Source organism: Prosopis cineraria, unplaced genomic scaffold, assembly GCF_029017545.1.
Source record: "Prosopis cineraria cultivar Desert tree isolate PC_DT_omini unplaced genomic scaffold, ASM2901754v1 PC1, whole genome shotgun sequence".
Lineage (NCBI taxonomy): Eukaryota > Viridiplantae > Streptophyta > Magnoliopsida > Fabales > Fabaceae > Prosopis > Prosopis cineraria.
The window spans coordinates 55,801,599-55,820,162 of record NW_026555332.1 but is presented as its reverse complement, the minus strand read 5'-3'; the positions used below and the strand labels follow the sequence as shown (position 1 = coordinate 55,820,162).

The 18,564-nt window shown below is 33.3% G+C and overlaps 2 protein-coding genes across 2 annotated transcripts; both read right to left on the bottom strand.

The window, feature by feature from the left end:
• Positions 1–30: 30 nt before the first annotated feature.
• On the bottom strand, positions 31–2,020 carry LOC129321467 (60S ribosomal protein L19-3-like). The gene is made up of 5 exons (XM_054967238.1): positions 1,859–2,020; positions 1,239–1,361; positions 588–901; positions 330–394; positions 31–237 (listed from the first exon to the last, which is right to left on the bottom strand). The coding sequence occupies exons 1-5, from the start codon at positions 1,968–1,970 to the stop codon at positions 216–218; spliced, it is 636 nt and encodes a 211-aa protein (XP_054823213.1). The 5' UTR covers positions 1,971–2,020; the 3' UTR covers positions 31–215.
• A 5,549-nt stretch (positions 2,021–7,569) lies between these two features.
• On the bottom strand, positions 7,570–8,885 carry LOC129322206 (ethylene-responsive transcription factor ERF071-like). Its single transcript, XM_054968366.1, has 2 exons — positions 8,615–8,885; positions 7,570–8,528 (listed from the first exon to the last, which is right to left on the bottom strand). The coding sequence occupies exons 1-2, from the start codon at positions 8,787–8,789 to the stop codon at positions 7,762–7,764; spliced, it is 942 nt and encodes a 313-aa protein (XP_054824341.1). The 5' UTR covers positions 8,790–8,885; the 3' UTR covers positions 7,570–7,761.
• Between the last annotated feature and the right edge of the window lie 9,679 nt (positions 8,886–18,564).

Genomic DNA, 18,564 nt, shown 5'->3' with positions numbered 1-18,564 from the left:
TTACGGGTGTGATAAACTGCGTCACAATGATTAAAAGGCCTAGAAAACAAAGCTGGCATGCTGCAATTTCATATAAAAAAACGCCATCAAACAAACTATAAATCAAACAGTGCAAGAATATTTTAACCTCTCGTACTTGAAATAAAAATAAGAAATGTCTAGTCGAACAAAGGAGATTGGTCAAAACTACATTAGGTATGCCTGCTTGTGCCCCATCACTTGGATTTTTTTGATGATCTGCACAAAATGCATCATATTCAATAAGATATTTCAGAAAACGAATAGTCCAAAGCAATCATAGCAGACAAAGCGAGGCCTATAATACTCACTGGGCTGGTTGTGATGCTCTCGCAGATGGTGCGGTCGGTGCCGCAGCAGGTTTGTCTCCAGGACCCTAAAGACATTAACAGAGAAGAAAGGAAAAGTTCAATTCCAAAAGCAACCGCATCAACCACAATAATATATAAAAGTAGGCATCCATAATTTTCCCGGGTGCATTGTTAAAGGTAAGAATATCAAGATCCGAATGTACACTTGAGTCAAACATATTCCAGAGAGAGTTTTTTCAACTAAAAGCAAAAACTCACATGAGCCAATCGCTCCTCCCTCCTTGCAATTTTCCTTTCACGGCTTGCCTTGTTCTTTGCACGCTTAGCCTCAAACTGATCACTCAAGGTCTTCTCTCTTGCCTTCTCAGCCTTGGATTTGTGAATGCTCTCCATCAGGACTCTTTTATTCTTGAACACATTACCCTTAACTTTCATGTACATGTCATGATACATATGCTTGTCAATTTTCTTTGATTCCCTGTACTTGCGAAGCAAGCGCCTGAGCACACGCATTCTTCTCATCCAAAGAACTTTTGTAGGGAGTCGTGCCTCTCTGGTACCCTTACGCTTACCTAGTGTCATTCAGGTAAACATTACAATTCGTAAAGCACGCTTCCCACATTGGCCCATAGACAAAACCATTATATTACTATTTTTCCTTGAAAAATAAAATAGCTTCTTAGCATAACCAAAAAGATGCCCGTCTAGGAATGATTTTCAGAAGTCTGCCACATAATCCTCTATGAAAAGTCCTGATTGCATGAACTGGTAAGCAGTAATCTCGCTATTTTTAAATCATTATGAAGGATGAATATGTCTTTGAACATGACATAACAAATTGTGTCCTAGAATTCTATTAACTTGAGAATATCACCATAAGGGAAGGCCAATAACGGGAGGAATAAATACCGTATCCAGAGTGACGTCCCTTCCTCTTGGCCTCCTTCATCCTACGCGCACGTGAACGGGAGTGAATCTTGGTTGGCTTCCGGATAATGAAACCATCCTTGACCAACTTCCTTATGTTTTGGCCTGCAAATGAAAAGTCATTACGTCAAAGAGCCTGCAAAAATTTTCGGATACAGGGATACACAATACCACAAGACCAGCCTTGTGCCACAAATAACAACATAACAACCATCAACAGACCCCGCTTAATAGGACATTAGGGCTCCAGACAACTTAAAATAAAAGGAAGGTATATAACCAACCACACTATAACACAAATAGCAGAAACTCAAATAGAGTGGAAGAAATGTATATTTCGCTGAAAAGGGAACCAAGATGAGAACTATATAAAGCTGAAGAACGAGAAGCATGAAGTGAACGAAGCATGTTAATTCACAATTGCAAGAACAGGAACACCAATTAAAAAGATGCTATATGGATCAACAAAAAATACTGTCAAAACTCGAGATGTCATTGCCCGTTCTCAGCCCTCGAAAGACATGGACCTCGACAATCAAAATGTTCAAACGTGACAGCATAGAAAACAGACAGGGAGACAAAGATGGAAGGGAAGATCGTACGAGAATTGGCCATGGATATTTCGTTGACTTCATTTGGGTCAAGCCAGACTTTGCCTCTGCCGCACTTGAGGACACTAGCGGCGAGCCGCTTCTGGAGTTTCAGCGAGACCATGTTCCTCTCACCCTCCCTTCTCCCTGGCAGCAGCAGTCGAAGGAGAAGCTTTCGACGCCAGGAACTATATATCACCCCTTTCTAATGTTAACCCTAGGTGCTCAGAAGTCGTTCTGGGCCTTTATCGATCCTCTCAAAACATCAGGGGATCATGGGCTCGTTGAAAAGATAGCCCAATATATTTGGATCTCGATTAGGCCCAAAGCCTCTTTTAGGAAAGTCATTTTGTACAAGCTCACGGTTCAACAAGAAAAACAAACATGCCAAAAAACAAAACAAAACAAAACAAAACAAGAGAGTATAATTTTTTTTGTGAAACTTCATTAAATTTGACTAGTACACGCTGGTGTGGACAGTTAGAAAAGTTGATTTGGACTCACACGTTGAAATAAAATCTTGCAGACCTCTCCATCACCAATCTCCCTTCATCCTTCCCTTTTTTTACCAATGTCAGCCCAAATATCCATGCTCTCTGCTTGATTGCATGTCCTCCGCTCACCTTTTAGTGTGACCTCATTAATACAAGAAGAGCATCATTGTCAAGGATCTCATGCCCAGCATCGCTTGCACCAACAGCATTAGGGTTGTTGTTTATGATGACACTTTTGAGCCTCATCTCTCTCCCTCCCTTGTTCGAATTTTTCATTGCAAACTACAATCTTTCTTGTTTGGTATACAACTAAAAGAATTTTACTTCAAGGTTCAATCAATTAACTTGTTATAAAAGCTTAAATTCCATTAACATAAATTTTTCTAGATTACTAAGAAGTCAATGCTCAGAGCATGTGATTATGAAATTTAGGATCTTTTGCCTTCAATCTTTGTGCTTAAGGTTCAAATTTTTCTTCCACCTCCTCCTCCATTGAGTACATCATTGTAGTTCTTGAATACACAATTCTTCGTTCCCTAATTCAATGTGGGTCAAAGAAATCCCTCCTGTCTCTAGTTTAAATTACAAAAACAAGTCGACAATTAATCCTTGTGGTGAGAATTAAAGAATGCAGATAAAGACATGATAGTTAGCTAGCTAGCTAATTACTTGGTGACTCCTCTTTGAGTCGAGCTTCTTTGTCCACCATTAAATAGTAGAAGAGCTCGAACTTCAAGATATCTCCTTTTGCAACATTAGAAATCTTTGATCCTCAATAACAAATCAAGATCCAGATCTAATGAAAACCCCAACCAGTAAGGAAAAGACTAGAATGGGTGTCGTCGGTAGAGATATGAATACGATTAGATCCCCCGTTAAGAGCTGTTGACAATCAAACACAAACCTAGAAATCTAACTAGGTTTAGGGTCTAAGAAGATGATTTCATCTAGAGAGAATTGATAGGATCGAGGTTTGAAATGGTGATTGCAAGTTAGACAGGATGGATCCCTTAAAACCTTCATAAAAATGTTGGAAAAAGCTTCACAAAATAGGTACCCTGGAATATTCTTTTTAGATACATATGTTAGGACATATGGTATGGTAGATGTAAAAAGACTTTCTCTAGTGAGGACGTGGAAAGTTTAGGGGATGGAATTGCAACACTACATAAAGCGAAGCATGACTTGCAACTTGAGCGGGCAGGTTTCACAAATGATCATTATATAAGGCCTAAGCTTGACTATACGAGACTAGATATAGATAGCTTAGTGACAAATGGTTTAAGCAAATGTGGTAGTGTAATTCGAGATTGAAATGCTAATTGGGTGGGTGATTTTATTGTTTGTGTTAGTAACTACCCTGTTGCCGTGACTAAATTATTGGGAATTATTTGCTGTCTTCAATTATGTTGGGATATGGGGCTATGGAAGGTCAAAGTATTTACAAATTTCGTAGATGTAATAAACCTCTTCCTCAAATCTAATTAAGATTGTCACCTATTTGTGGATATTATTAATTAAGCCCAATCCCTTCTTTACAGAGAATATGATATTTTGGTAAACTTTATGTTTAGGGAAGCCAATTATTATGCTCATTTTTTGGTTAAGTTTGCTTTAGGTAGAGCAGGTGAGTTTTAATCTTTTTATCAGCCGTCACCTTTTTGTTTGAACGTGGTGGATGATGATAAGGAGGCTCTTTCTTAGATTTCTTTCTTGTAAGCTATTGCCCTTGATCTCAATTGTTAAAAAAAAAAAAAAAAGTAAGGCAAGGACACATGAAGCATATAAAAATAACTCGGCAGAAAATACAAGAGGGGAGTGGCAAGGCTAGAACCAGAAAACACCTAAGCTAGATTTGAGGGAAACGAAAGGAAGAACATTGAAGACGATGAGATCCCTTGGCTGTCATGATTTGCCAGCGTTGATCGGAAGGGGCGCCTTCTTGCGGAGTAGTGAAGAACAATGAAGACCATGAGATCCCTGTAGAAGTCTTGGTCCACATGAACACCAATCAGCCCATATAAGTTGCCATGTGAGATTTTATTGGTGTGTAACAGTCAATGTTTTTATATTTAATGATGTGGCGACAATGCACTATTTTTCAAAGTTTTAAGACAACATTATACTTAAAAAAAAGTTTAAGATACCAGCTGTTATGGAGTAAAAGTTATAAGATAAATATGTCTTTTAACCCTTTACTTTTCATTCACTCGTCTCAAAAGCAAGCTAGCAGGCAGCAGCTATTTTATTGTTTATACGAGTTCGAACTTTATATATGTGTGTGTATAGTAAAATAAATTATCGATCAATAAAACAATGTTTGAAAATCAAGTGACTGTTTAGGAGATAGGAGTTTTCTATTTAATAAAAGACGACGGAAATTGTGCTGGAAGTAAATGAGTAGTGTACGATTGTTTATTACTCAGGCCGCCTGTTTCAGTTTTTTTTTTCATAAAAAATCACTTTTTTAAAAAAAATATTTTGTGAGATTTTATGGTATTTTTTTAAAATAATCAAAATGTGAAAAAAAATTAATTCTAATTATTTTTAGAAACATTCGTATAGATGATTTGTTTGAGATGAAAAATAAATAATTTTTAGATATTTTAAAAATTTTATTAAAAAAAGATGTCTTTTGTAGAGATTTTACACAAAAAAAAGGCATTATTTACATTCGGTTACAATAATAAAAAAAGTGACTATTAATTAATTATTTTATATTTCATGATGTCTTTTTTAATTTTTAATTTTATAAAAATAATTTATTATTATATTATCTTAAAATTTTATTATATCTTTGCATGCTCTGTCTTTGAAACACTCTTTGTCTTCTCTGCATTAGATTATTTTAAGAAGCTACTTAGCTTCTTAAAATAATTAGAAATCTATACTTTTAGATTTTAATTATTTTTAAAATTTTAAGCAAACATAATAAAAACTCATAAAGTAGATTTTTTATTTTTTTTAAAAAAAAGTAATTTTTTCATAAAATCAACTAAAATAATGAGCCTTGAATCAATGATTAGTTTTAAAATAATATAATGTAGTGGTTGGTGTATGGGAGAGAATCTCATAAAAATGTGAAAATACATGAAAATATCATAAAATTTTTATATAGTTAAATAATAAGTTATTTTTATGAAACATATATAATTGAAAATGCTATAAAATCTAAAAATAATTAACTAATAATATTTTTTATCATTATAACTAAACATGAAATAACATTTTCTTTTTAAAAAATTTATACAAAATAAATCTCTTTTTATAAAATATCTGAATTATATAAAAAATCACTTATTTTATTAATTTTAAAAAATTTTGTGCTTAAACTTTTTAAAATAATTAGAGCTTAAAAACGGTATATTTCTAATAATTTTGAGAAATTATTATAAAAAGCTTTTGAAAATGATGCATAAGGCAAGAGAAAATGTTACAAAAATGCAGAGATGTAATGATATATCATAAAATTTTAAAATAAATCATTCTTTAAAAACCTTGGAAGATACTATAAAATTTTAAAATAACTAACTAATGAATATTTTTACTTACAACCAATTATACTTACAACCAATTATAAAATAATGTTTTCTTTTTATAAAATTTTTATAAAATATTTTTTTTTACAAGAGTATAAACTATCTAAAAATCAAGGCATGACTTTTTGTAGATTATTTATCTTATAATAAATTTTTTATCAATTTAATTAATGTGTTAAGATCCATTTGTCATTATTTAATTAAGTATAAGTATATTAATTTAAATACATAAATTTTACTTTTTTTAGGGCATTTAAAATTGTTGAATAGAACGAGAACCCTGGCGTACAATTGAGATACGCTTTATCATAACAGGGTGATTTGTTTAGGTTTTTTTAATGAAAAATCACTGATAAAAATAAATTTATTTTGTAAAGATTGTATAAAAGGTATATATTATATTATATTTGTCTTGTCATAATAAAAAATTATTATTAATTGAGGGTAATTTTTTTACTTGGTCAAGAAGTTAAATCAATTTATTCAAGATTTTAAAGTATCCATGAGACCACCATTAGTAATAATGATTTAATGGAGTGAGGGGCCTAATTAGTCTGAATTGGAGGTGGTAATACTCTTATAATACCAAACAGTGGAATCAAAAAAAGGTTATTATTATTTGTGATCCGTTTGTTTAATTTTTTTTCTTGAAAAAATCACTTATTTTTCAAAAAAAAAAGTATTTCATGAAATTTTATAGTATAACATGATGGATGAGAAAGAATGCCATAGAAATACATACACACACATAAAATATTATAAAATTTTAAAATAATTAAATAATAAATTACTTTTATAAGTAAATATCATGAAAATATTGTAAAATCTAAAAGGGAACTATTATTCAATGATAGTACATAAAAGAATGTTATAAATGGTGGCCTTATACACAGCCAGCATTTTATCTTGAAAAAGAGACAATAAAAATAAAATAATAATATTAGGAAAACGATTAAAAATTTTAAAAAAACTACTTTTATTTCTATTATTATTATTATTTTTTATGTACCCTCTGTGCAAGCCAAACAACAGAAGAATAAAGTGATAAAAATTGAAGTGTCAAAATGGAAGCGCATGTTGAAGGAGGGAGCGTGGGAATAATAGCATGGCAGTACAAGTGCAACGTGGGCCATCACGCCGCATCTCGCACGAATAATTTAATCTCAGCCTAAATCCGGAGGCGCCCACTGGCGCCGCGTCACCCAAAACCAGCAGCCCCCACTGCTTTCGCCCGTTCGCCTTTCCTCCCCATTTCATCTCAATCCTTCAATTGTTCCCTCCCTATTCCTTCACCAATCACCCCCACTCAACCCTTTTTTACTTTTCCAATAAACAATTCTCTAAGATGTTGACCACGACCACTAAAACCGACTTGATAGGGATACATTTGAGGATCAACCATTATTTGGACTTGTGTGGGGTAATTATTCCCAACTTTGATTTCTCCATGTTATAAATCTGAGCCTTTTTTTTTTTTTGGATGAACTTACATTAATTTATAGTTTTAAAATATTAAAATTAAATTATCAAATCTAATTTGATTTACAGTATTTTTCACTAACAAGTGATGAGAAGCCTTTTCAAATCCTTGCGCCCCTTTCCACCATCTTCACCTCAAAATTAGTCTCTCTCGTAGCTCCAAATTTCGTCCTCATTCGTTACAACCCCAAATTCCTATGCTTCCCCTGTCTGGACGCTGCAATCAACTAATTGAATGAATTTAATTTAATTACACCCAAGAAAATTATACAAAACAAAATGTAATCAAAATCCAAACACTGTATCGGAAAATCATTACAATTCAACTCGAAAGCTTCAAACTTAAATCGCCAGTTCTGTCGCTCATTCCGGTTTCTCCGCCCTGCCCGGCAACCGCGAGCCATCACGGGGCCGATGAGGTCACCGGGTCGGGGACGGCCTCGTCGTCAAAGCTCCAAAGATCGCCCACCACGTTTTCCTGGACATTATTAGACGCCGTCGATTGCCCGTCATAATATGGAATCTGATAAAACTTCATGTAGTTCTCGTACGCCATCAGCTCCTCCGACAGCTTCTGTATCTCGTTCTTCTCTTCGGCTTCCATCACCGCCTTGTTCCCTTTTCCTTCTACGTCCACATTTGAACACTGAGAAGAATAGCCGTTTGCGTTCTTATTTGCGTCCAGCAACTGCATCGTGGAGTAGGCACCCTCGGAACCAGAGCCCGACCCGCATCCCGAATGTTCGTCTCCGGAAACAAGGGGTGGATCGGTGTCGAAACCGAGGGAAGGAATTGTGCCCGCCTGGTTCAGATCATAGCCAAACTCCAAATTGAAACTCTTGGGCACATTGTTTGGGTTAGAGCCGTATTGTTGTGGATACAGGGGAGAGATTGGGGATCGGAGCGGAGGCGGTGGATGACAAGCCGGGAGGGAGTAGGCATCGTCTTCATTGGGAAAATTAACTTTGGCTTTCTTGCCGCGGATCTTCCTAGCTTCTCTGTCATAGGCCCTGGCGGCTTCTTCAGCAGTGTTGAAGGTACCGAGCCAAACACGAACCCCCTTCCTGGGGTCGCGAATCTCCGCAGCCCATTTGCCCCAGGGACGCTGTCGAATCCCTCGGTAGAGATTCTTCCTCTGCCTCTTAACGGGCTTCTCGGCTTGCTGATCAGCTGTTCCTTACAGAAAAAGCACGATTAGATCAACAACGAGACAAGAGAAGAGAAGATGAAGAGAGGGGCGAGAAAAGAGCAATGACCTGGGGAAGGATGGGATGATTTGCGGGAGTCGGAGTGATCGGCTTGAGGAAAATGGAAGTCGAAGTCGGAGTCATCATTTGGCTTACCGAAAGAGTTGGGCCAGATGTCAGAGGCGGTAAGGCGGCGCCCACGGTGGCGGGGGATGAAGTCGGCGATGATAGCACCACCGCACATGATTAATCCACAGCTTGAGGTGAATCTAGCAGACAAAGGCACGCTATCGATGTGTACGAGAGAGGGTTGGAGGGAGGGAGGGAGGGAGTAGAGAGAGAAGGGGGGGGGGGTTGAGACAAAGAGATGACGCAAGGAAATGAGAGTGGAAGAGGGTATATATGTAGTCGAGAAAGATGGGGTGAGCGCAGTGATTCGGGTGGGAATTGAGAGATGAGAAATTCAGAACCTTCCTGGACCTACCCACCCTCGTTGAGTTTTGACTTTTGTCACTTGCCTTGCTCCCCAATTCTTGTCCGTTCTCCCTCTAGTCTCTGCTCTCAATGCGACGATTTTCCATCTTTATCCAGACTCACAAATATTTGGGATGTTTTTCTTTATTATGTCTTCTTCTTCTACTGTAAATTTAAATTAAATTTATATTTTTAAAATTATTAAATCTTATTTAAAAGTCTAGATCTAAAGTGGAGGAAGAAAACCAACTCTGAGATATTTTTTTTATACTAACCGACTCCCAAATATTTACCATTTTCTGTTTTTTAATAATTAATCATTCACAAATTATAAAACAATTTGAAGGGGTATTATACATACTAATAAAATTTACCAATGACACCTTGCAAACATATTTTTTAAAAACAAAAATATACATTTTTAAGGACACTCTTCATTCTATATACTTACATTATTTTAAATTATAAAATAATTTGAGACAGTACAAAGCTTAGTAATAGTACCTTACAAACTTACCTTTTTTAAAATAACAATATAAATTTTTTAAAAAATATTTTTTATTCAATATAACTTTAAATCAATATTCTTAAACATTGTATTGTAATTATTTTAATTTTCTCTCCACTTGAATGATGATATTGAAAAATATCATTATTAAAATTTCATTTAAATTATTTTATATTTTGGGACAATTAAAATGAAATACTTTTAAAATTATCTTATAATTTGATATGAGTGTAATAATTTTAAATTTAAATATTTAATCATTAAATTATAATCATTTTAATTTTCTCTTTCTTTAAAGGATAATATCAACAAAACCTTATTTTTATCAAATTATTTCATATCATGAGACAATAATGTCTTTAGAGTTGTTTTATAATCAAGGACAGAAGAAATATGTTCATGTGTATAACTTGTTGGCAAGTTTTAACTTGAAAAGGTCATCCACAAAAATGTAGGATTAGATAATGCTATCTTTTAGTAATAATTTTTATTTTTTATAATATAAATAATTAAAATATGAACCAGATGTTAAAAAAAAAAAATGAACCCATCGGTTCTCCTTTCCATCCTTCTCCATCAAGCTAGTTGGTGGGATAGTGTCTGTGCTTGTTTTTGTTTCTCTGAGTTCTCTGGTGATGGCATCTCGACAACTAATTTTTGCTAATTCTTTGTCGATAAAAGGGGGTGAGGCCTTTGTATGGCTTTTCGAGCTCCCCACCACTTGCAGCAACGACATTAATACTAGTGATGACATTTTTCTTTCTACTAATTCCAGCAAGTAGATGGTGCAGAAATTTTGCTAGCAAACCAGGCAGCAATTATTTTCCTTGATTCTAGAGGTGAAAATATAAATCAACCTGACCCATATAATATGAGTTGGGTTCAACTTATTTTTATATGAGTTAAAAAAATCCCAACTCAACCCAACTCTTGAGGGTTGGTAAGTTAAACGGGCCAACCTGTCAGCTTATTTTTTTTAAATTTTTTTAAAATTTATTTTTTATGTTTTTTTAGAATACATTTAAATAATAAGTTTTAATTTGATATTTTTTTCATAATTCATTCTAAATATACCAAAATATTATTTTATAATGTTTGTACAAAATATATAAATTGATACAGCTAAGCAAATCATGCCTGATATGGTTTATATTCACAAAATTTTCTCCTTTTCTCCTTTTTTAAAATTATTTAACAGTAATATGAGTTAAATGGTCCAATCTTAACCTATTAGGATTAACCCATATGGTTCTTGGGTTATATGATCTAGGCTAGAAAAAACTCGTTTTTATTTGAATCAATTTTTTTTCAACCCAACCCGACATTTATGATCGATTATTCGAGTCAACCTACATAACTCGACTCATATTTTCAGCTCTACTTAATCTTATAAGTGGGGTTTGGTTTCTGGTTTTTAGGCTATGCTTCATCATATGTCTTTTTGTTGTTTGACTTTTATTCTTTGACTTTGTTTTCTCTATCTTTATCTCAATAAAAATATAATTTTTTTTGCTGGGAAAATATATGATAATTTGATTGCATGGCCATGTATTTAATGTTAATATATCTTTCAACAAAGATGCAAATATTATTTCAACATGTTGTAAAAACTCCCTTTTACTAGATTCAATTTACATTATTTGTTTCATTCAAAGTATATAATTTGGCTGAGACAATATTTCAATGACCAGTAGCATAAATCTATAATAGATGGGTTTGTTTAGATATCAACACACAAAATTAATTATATAAAAAATTGATTGATATGATTGATTTTTATTTTTTAATATAATTGATTATATCATGTGTTATAATTGATTAATAAATTTGACTTTAAGCAAAATTTAAAAGTAGAATTAAAAAGTGGAATTGAAAATTAGATAAAATCATGGGCTTGCAGAAATATATCCAAACATCGCATTATATATTAAAATCAATTATAAACTCAACATCTTGATTTTAACAAAATCATGATTTTGAACTTCTAATTAATTTTGATATTGGTTTTGTCATATAATGTGAGTATTTAGATTTTTTAGAAAGTTGGATTTTGGCATTTAAAATTGATTATATTTTGTATCCAAACATGGAGGACACACTAGTATAACATTAGACATTTACATGACACTTTTTACATCAGTTGGTAGGTGAATGATATAACAAGTAAGGGCAGGTAGCATTTTTATAATTATTGTCAACTTTTTGCATTAGTTGTCCTCGAAACTGATATATGTTACCCAATGTAGAAAGCATTATATAAAAAAATAAAAAAAAAATACCTTTCTTACATTGATTGTATGTGACACTCGATGTAAAATATGTTTTAAAACCACCTGTTCTTCCTTTAGCACAAACCTCGGGTGCCACTTTATCCTCTCCCCCGCCTCCCTCGCCTTCTTCCTCACCATGCCTCCTCCCCTTCCTTATCATCGTTGCACCTTTTCCCCCCTCCCTCCTCGCCGCACCTCCTCCCCCCTTCCTTCCTTCTTACTTGTCTTGTCCACAGTTCTTCTCTCCAATCAATAAATCTTGGTACTGTGTTGAAATAACTTTCACTCACAAATACAAATAAATCCATAATCAATGGTAATTAAGGAATTAACCCATAAAGAGATTACCAAGTTTGAAATTTTAGAAAAAATGGGATCTCAAATTTTTATAATTTAAAATAACTCAAAAACATATATTTGACCTTTTATCAGAGTAAAATTATGTTACGGAAGCATGGAATATTTCAGAGAAGTAAAAGGAGTTGAAAATAGTTGAAAAATCTCATAATATTGAAAACAAAACAACGCACCACATCTTACGTACTCTGCACCACAACTCACAACTCTTTGTCCAATGCACCACGGCATGTTACACACATATGACATCAATTGATAGCAGAATTCAGGCAACTTTTGATGCATTCCATTTCTCCGTCCGACGTTCAAATGAGATGATTTAAGTATCTACGAAAAGCTCATTTCATAAACTAGCTAATAGCATAATTTTTACTTTCAAATTAAGTCACATTAGTAAGTTGAACAGCCAAACCAATTTTTATTACTTTTCTCAACTTTTACAATAAAAAGGGTATCAAAAACCAGTAATTTAAAAACTGGACCAGACTGGATGGTCGAACCGATCGAACCATCAAGCTAAGGTTCGGTCAACCAAAAAAACCATTTGGGGAGTTAGGTCGCTTTGAACCAGCAGTTGAACCAGAAATTGAAATCAAGCCAGGGATCGGTTCCGATTTTCAAAAATCAGACTATTCAAAAAATGCCTCTTCTTTTATTTCTGTGTCAAATTTTTTTTTTGACAATGACCAAATTTTTTAATCATTTGATGTTATATTGTATTATGTATTAAGTCATGATAAATTTAAAATATTTAATTTTATTTTTTAAGTTAAGTAGCAATTTTATATTTATTTTTTATATTTAAATTATATATATATATATTTTAATTTAATTATTACATCACCGGTTTGACCATTGGTCTAACCCAATTGAACCATGCAAACTATGAATCGCTAACCTTTATGATTCAATATTTAGTCTGATTCTTAAAACATTATCCAAAACCTTATACAAGTGCCAAAAGCCTTTTTCTAACACTTAAATCATATTCGTTAAATCTATAACTACCTGTATAACACACCACGCATACAAATTCACCACTATATTGAAGTTTCACTCTCCAACACCTTTAATATCAAAAATAGAAGGGAGAAGTTTTAGCATTGCTTTTCAAAATAACATTCATTGACATAATCAAATAAATATTCATGAATTTGTATTAATATTTTGGCCCTGTTAACATATACAACTTATTATAAGCAACAACTCAAGGCCCAAAATACAAGCCGGATATTGTAGATAGCTTTATAGTGCAAATGTAAATAAAATGCATCCTAAATTGGTAATATTAGTCTACTACACAAAATAAATAAATAAAAACATGGAGACATCACATTAGCCATATTCCTAAGCCTTCGAAGCTTTCTTCTTTTCTATACTATAGCTAGAGTCAGTAAAATTTTAAAGAAGAGAAGTGAGTCTAGCTACTTAGTAATCAAGGTAAGTCTACTCTATACAGTATATATCAATTGAAACAAACACAGAAGTTTGGAATAGATTTTCTCAAAACACACATTAACATATGAATCACAATTTCTCGTTTCTCAATTAGCTCATTTCAATTTTAATAATAAAGATATAGCCATAAGACACTCAAACATGCGACTATGACACGTTATATTAACACAACTTGCCATAACTTAATCATGTAACACGTCATATAAACACATATATGCATGATCATACCATTCTTATACTCTTCTTTTTTTTTTGACTGAAACTATGGGTTATAACATTGAATAAGGCTTTGTTTGTGTGATTAGATTACCTAAGCTCATCAATTGTAAGGTGTGACCTGGTTAAATATCATATTACTCACTCTTGAATAAGGGTTTCTCCCACTCTCGAATCTCTAGAGTGTCATCTGTCCTAAGCTACTCTTTTTGATAAACTGGTGGAGATAGCTAAGTTCTAGTCCATCGACAAATTATGGGATGAGGCTATACCCTTGTGTATTGGAAGGCAACCAAAAATATCATATGGATTTTTAACTACTCCTCTCCTTAAACGAACTCTCGCCAACTAATCATACATTGTATGATGCCAACTCTTTCACATAAATTTTCATTTTCAACATCAACATGTTAAGTTCACGATCATGTACTACCCAAGTGAGCATCAATCAGTGTTTTACCACATTATACTTTCTCAAACTCTAATTCACTCATTCCTTGTCCCACATGTGACCATCACATCACAAGTCATCACAATTCTCAATCCAAAATGTGAATATAATTATAGTTTTGAAAATCCATTTGAATTTAACTCGTCAATTTAAGTCACAACACAAAATCATGTATGTTCACGATTTGTTCAGTCAACAAAGTCTAGAGCATGTTTTCATGTTTAACGTGATAATCATACATGTAATTAACACATTTTCATAAATAAACTCAATTAATAAATAACTACTCAAAATATGGTTCTCTCAATTATCTTAAATCTTTGAGAGGTTAAAGATTTTTTTATCAATATTAAGCTTTCAAGCTAGCTTTCCAAGCTAAATATGATATCCAAATGCTTATCCACAATTAATCAATTCCAAACTTCATCAACAATGTCAATCTCACATGTTCAACTCTCACAGTTACACTTCCACAACACCCAATACCCTTACTTTTTACCATTAGGCTTACCTATTATATTTATTAATTATATTTAACTCTCAATATCATTAATGAGTCATTTAACCTCCATTGATGACATTGCAACTCCTCTAACAACATCATTAATACCATTTTTGGATATTTATGGTGCTTATCAAGTAACAACCTTTAAAATCATTAATACTTGGATTAAATACTCTATACAACTTACATTAATTCAATTTGAGTTAATAGTTTTGAACCCATAACTTATATAGATCGAAAACCATCTCTTATTATCAAACTTTAACAAAAAAACTTTAAGAAAATGGAAGAGAGAGGGAGATTAGGACTTGAGAAACTTACATTAGGTGGCTTGAAACTTTAAACTCACTCAAATTAGTCCCAATATCGTGCCCTAGCAAAGTCCTCTTCGTTCTCTTTATCTCTCCCCCCATCCCTCTTTCTCTTCTCTGTTTTTCACATCAGAATCATGACTTAAAATTGCATGGCATAGAGAGGTCCTTCTATCCTTTTATCATCTGTGATTGTGGCGGACGTGTTGCATGTCGCGACATGTGACACAGAGACATTTCCTTCATGTTTTCTCCTTCTTTCGATACCCGAGTAGCCCAATTTTACTTCAAACCCTTAATTGAGGCTAAAATTATGATTGATTACATATATGAGACCTCTAGAGCCATACACCACGTCAAAACACTCAATTTTCATAATTAAATTTGATTAATTTCTTAATAATTTAAAGATTAAAATTTGAAATATTATACATGTCGTCTTTCTTGTCAAAGAATCAAGATAACAGTGGTTGATTTTCAACTGTGACTTTTCTTACTACCTCTCTTCATACTCTCACAAACATTATCAAAATCAATAATTTTTTATAATTTATATTTTTATAATTTTTTAAAGTGTTGTTTATTAGAGGTTGTACATGAAGGCATTATGGAAAGTGGCAGTAGACTATCAAGGTTCATAGGATAACATATGCCATGACATCAGCCATGTTATTCTCTTGACAAACTTTTGTTTTAACTTTTATTGTCATCAGCCTCTTGATTTCAGCCATGTAAACTAATAGACGGCTATTAACGAATGATCAATTTATTAATGGTTGAAAACGAAAGAATTATTAATGGCTTCTTGAAGAGACTTTGCAGCATCAATCAAGCTCGTCGCAGATTTAATTAAGATTAGTTCATCACCAAAAAAAAAAGGCTATCAAAAATTAAGTTATACATAGTTTCGTGCTTTAAAACGCATCGAATGCATGGCAAAAGGAGATATCCGCATATAGTGATGGTATTAATTTCTGAGGAAGTCTCTGTTGCCAGCTCAGTCAAAAACAAGCCACGCATCAACTTGGCAACTTGTATGACCTTTGCTTAATTAAGTAGAGGACAACAACTATATAACATATTTATAAAGGTTCAAATATCAAACAAAGTCAGCAGATCTAGATTGTGGAAAATTGGATTAGCTAGAATGAGCAATGCAAATCAAGGGCGCAACTAAAGTCTAACTTATATAATATATATATATTTCAAAAGAGATTAAATTTTACTTGCACTCACATTCTGATTAAATCTTGTTTTAGCATCTGATTAAACAAATGATTCTAATAATTAGTCCATAAAGTAACAGGCTACTGTGGGGGTTGTTGACGTGCTCGTCCCGGTCAGGAAACCATGCACGAAGCACATCGTATGGGGAATTTAGTGGCCGAGATCTTTAATCCAAGTTGGGTTCTACAACTATAGATTAGCGTCTAACCACTTTCAAAGGATCATATAAAAAGAATTTCATTTTTTATTTTTAAAATTTATTCTAAAAATCCTTTACAAAAATTTGAAGGATAAAATCTCCAAAGTAAGCTAGACTTTGAGCAAATACTTATAATCTGATTTGTTTAAAAAATTTACAAAATGAATTAGACTCTTAGCAAGTACTTACAGTTTAACTTATTTAAGCTCTAGCATGATTTATTTAATAAAAATTTATAGAATAAGTTAGATTGTAAGTAAATACTTATGGTCTGATTTATTCAAATTCTGACTTTATTTATTTAATAAAAATTTATTTAAAAATTTTACAAATTTTTTAAGAATAAATTTTGAAAATAAAAGAATAAAATAAAATTATTTTTATATGAGATAATATAATAAAATATGAGATATTAAATATTTATTGAAGGGGTGAGATTTTAAAACGTTGAGGGAGGCTGAGGGGGGCGCTTTTGACAGGATCTGGATCCCACTTTCAACCAAGACTGGCTGCTTGCTTTTAGCCTATCATAGCCATAACACAGGACTTCTTGCCTTTTTTTCCCCCATCCCCATGACAGGACTTCTTGCCTTTGCCTGTGGCAATTTAGTTATATTATATTCATCAGCAGTGCATTTATTCCATTACAACAATGCCGTTAAAAAGGGCAAAAAGAGAGGGGAAAACGACAAGAAAATGTAATGCATGTCCGTCGAAGGCTTCATTGGAAGGGAGCTAAGCAGCTTAATTTTTGAAACATTATAGCCCCTTTTCATACTCTACATTTTTGACCAGTCCTTTCTTTCTTCACCAAAGCGACGTTTCGTTTCCAATTATGTGCGCTCAATTTTTTTAATGCTGCACACCGGAACAATATAACCATGGCTGTATAAAGAGAGCGGTGGGTATGCCACTCACTTAAATATTAGTATTTGTGATGCCACATTTTGATAATTTCCCCCCTGATGCCAAATTATTTATCGAGATGAATCCCAACATCACTCCCTCAATTCTAAGCCCATTATTATTTTTGTCTTTTTCTTCAATAAATAGTAGGATAAGACTATACGAAATCATATTTTCTGAGTACTATAAAAAGATCATTTTATTAACTAGATGTATTTTCACACGCACGCAACGCGCGTCGTAGATAATAATTTAAAACTTTCAATAAAATTGCGCGTTTTTTAACATCTAGACTAATTCTCGTTGAAGGGGGAGAGCCTCACCACCACCGCCTATCCATCAGTGCTCTAAAGTTTTATACTGCAGGACAGTTACATCGTAAAAAATAAAAAGATGATAGGTGTAAGATTTTTTAAAGAAATTATATTGATAATTTTTTACCATTAATAAAAGAAAATGAAGTCGAACATTTCACTTTTTGTATTGAAAAATTAATAATAGATGCTTTTATACATTATAGACATCTGACCATCTTTCGTTTCCATTCTTATACAGGTGTTATCAAACGAAACACAAACGAATTAGAATGGAATGTCTCTTCTTTTTCGCTCACAGCAAAAGCACGGAGTGAGCGACTATTATAGTTGATGGGCTCATGAGTATCTATTGGGTCCCAGTCTTTAGTAAGGCCCAATACTTAGATTAGTTCGGCTTAATCAGGTGCCTTTTGAGACCAGAAAAATAGCCCCCCCCCCAAAAAAAAAAACGTCAAAACAGCAAAAAACAGGTTGAAGGGAAGGGAAGCGGGGTTCACTTCACAGTTCACACACATGAAGCGTCTGTTTGCAAGAGAAAATGACTGTTCATTCATCTTCAGGAACTCATTTTTTTATTTTTCATGAAACTTAATCCTCAAACCAAATGGGGCCTGAAGTGGCAAGGCCTAGTATTTTCCTTTCATCCTTGTATTTCAGTTGCTCGTGCGTGTGTGTGCGTGCGTGTGTGTGTGTTGCATACGTCCACGTAATCAGAGTTCGAGTGTTTATGTTCGTCTTGTTCTGGTGCGTATTTCTGATGTTTGTAAGCAATGTATTTGCCTTTCCGTTTGCAAAAAAAAAAAAGGCCGTCTATACTGTA

Excerpts from the sequence above, each read along its gene's own strand:
- LOC129321467 (XM_054967238.1), bottom strand. The coding sequence starts at position 1,970 with ATGGTCTCGCTGAAACTCCAGAAGCGGCTCGCCGCTAGTGTCCTCAAG. Across the intron at positions 1,362-1,858 it reads AATATCCATGGCCAATTCTC|GCCAAAACATAAGGAAGTTG; the intron begins GTACGATCTTCC and ends TTTCATTTGCAG. Across the intron at positions 238-329 it reads AGAGCATCACAACCAGCCCA|ATCATCAAAAAAATCCAAGT; the intron begins GTGAGTATTATA and ends CATTTTGTGCAG.
- LOC129322206 (XM_054968366.1), bottom strand. The coding sequence starts at position 8,789 with ATGTGCGGTGGTGCTATCATCGCCGACTTCATCCCCCGCCACCGTGGG. Across the intron at positions 8,529-8,614 it reads ATCATCCCATCCTTCCCCAG|CTGATCAGCAAGCCGAGAAG; the intron begins GTCATTGCTCTT and ends TGTAAGGAACAG.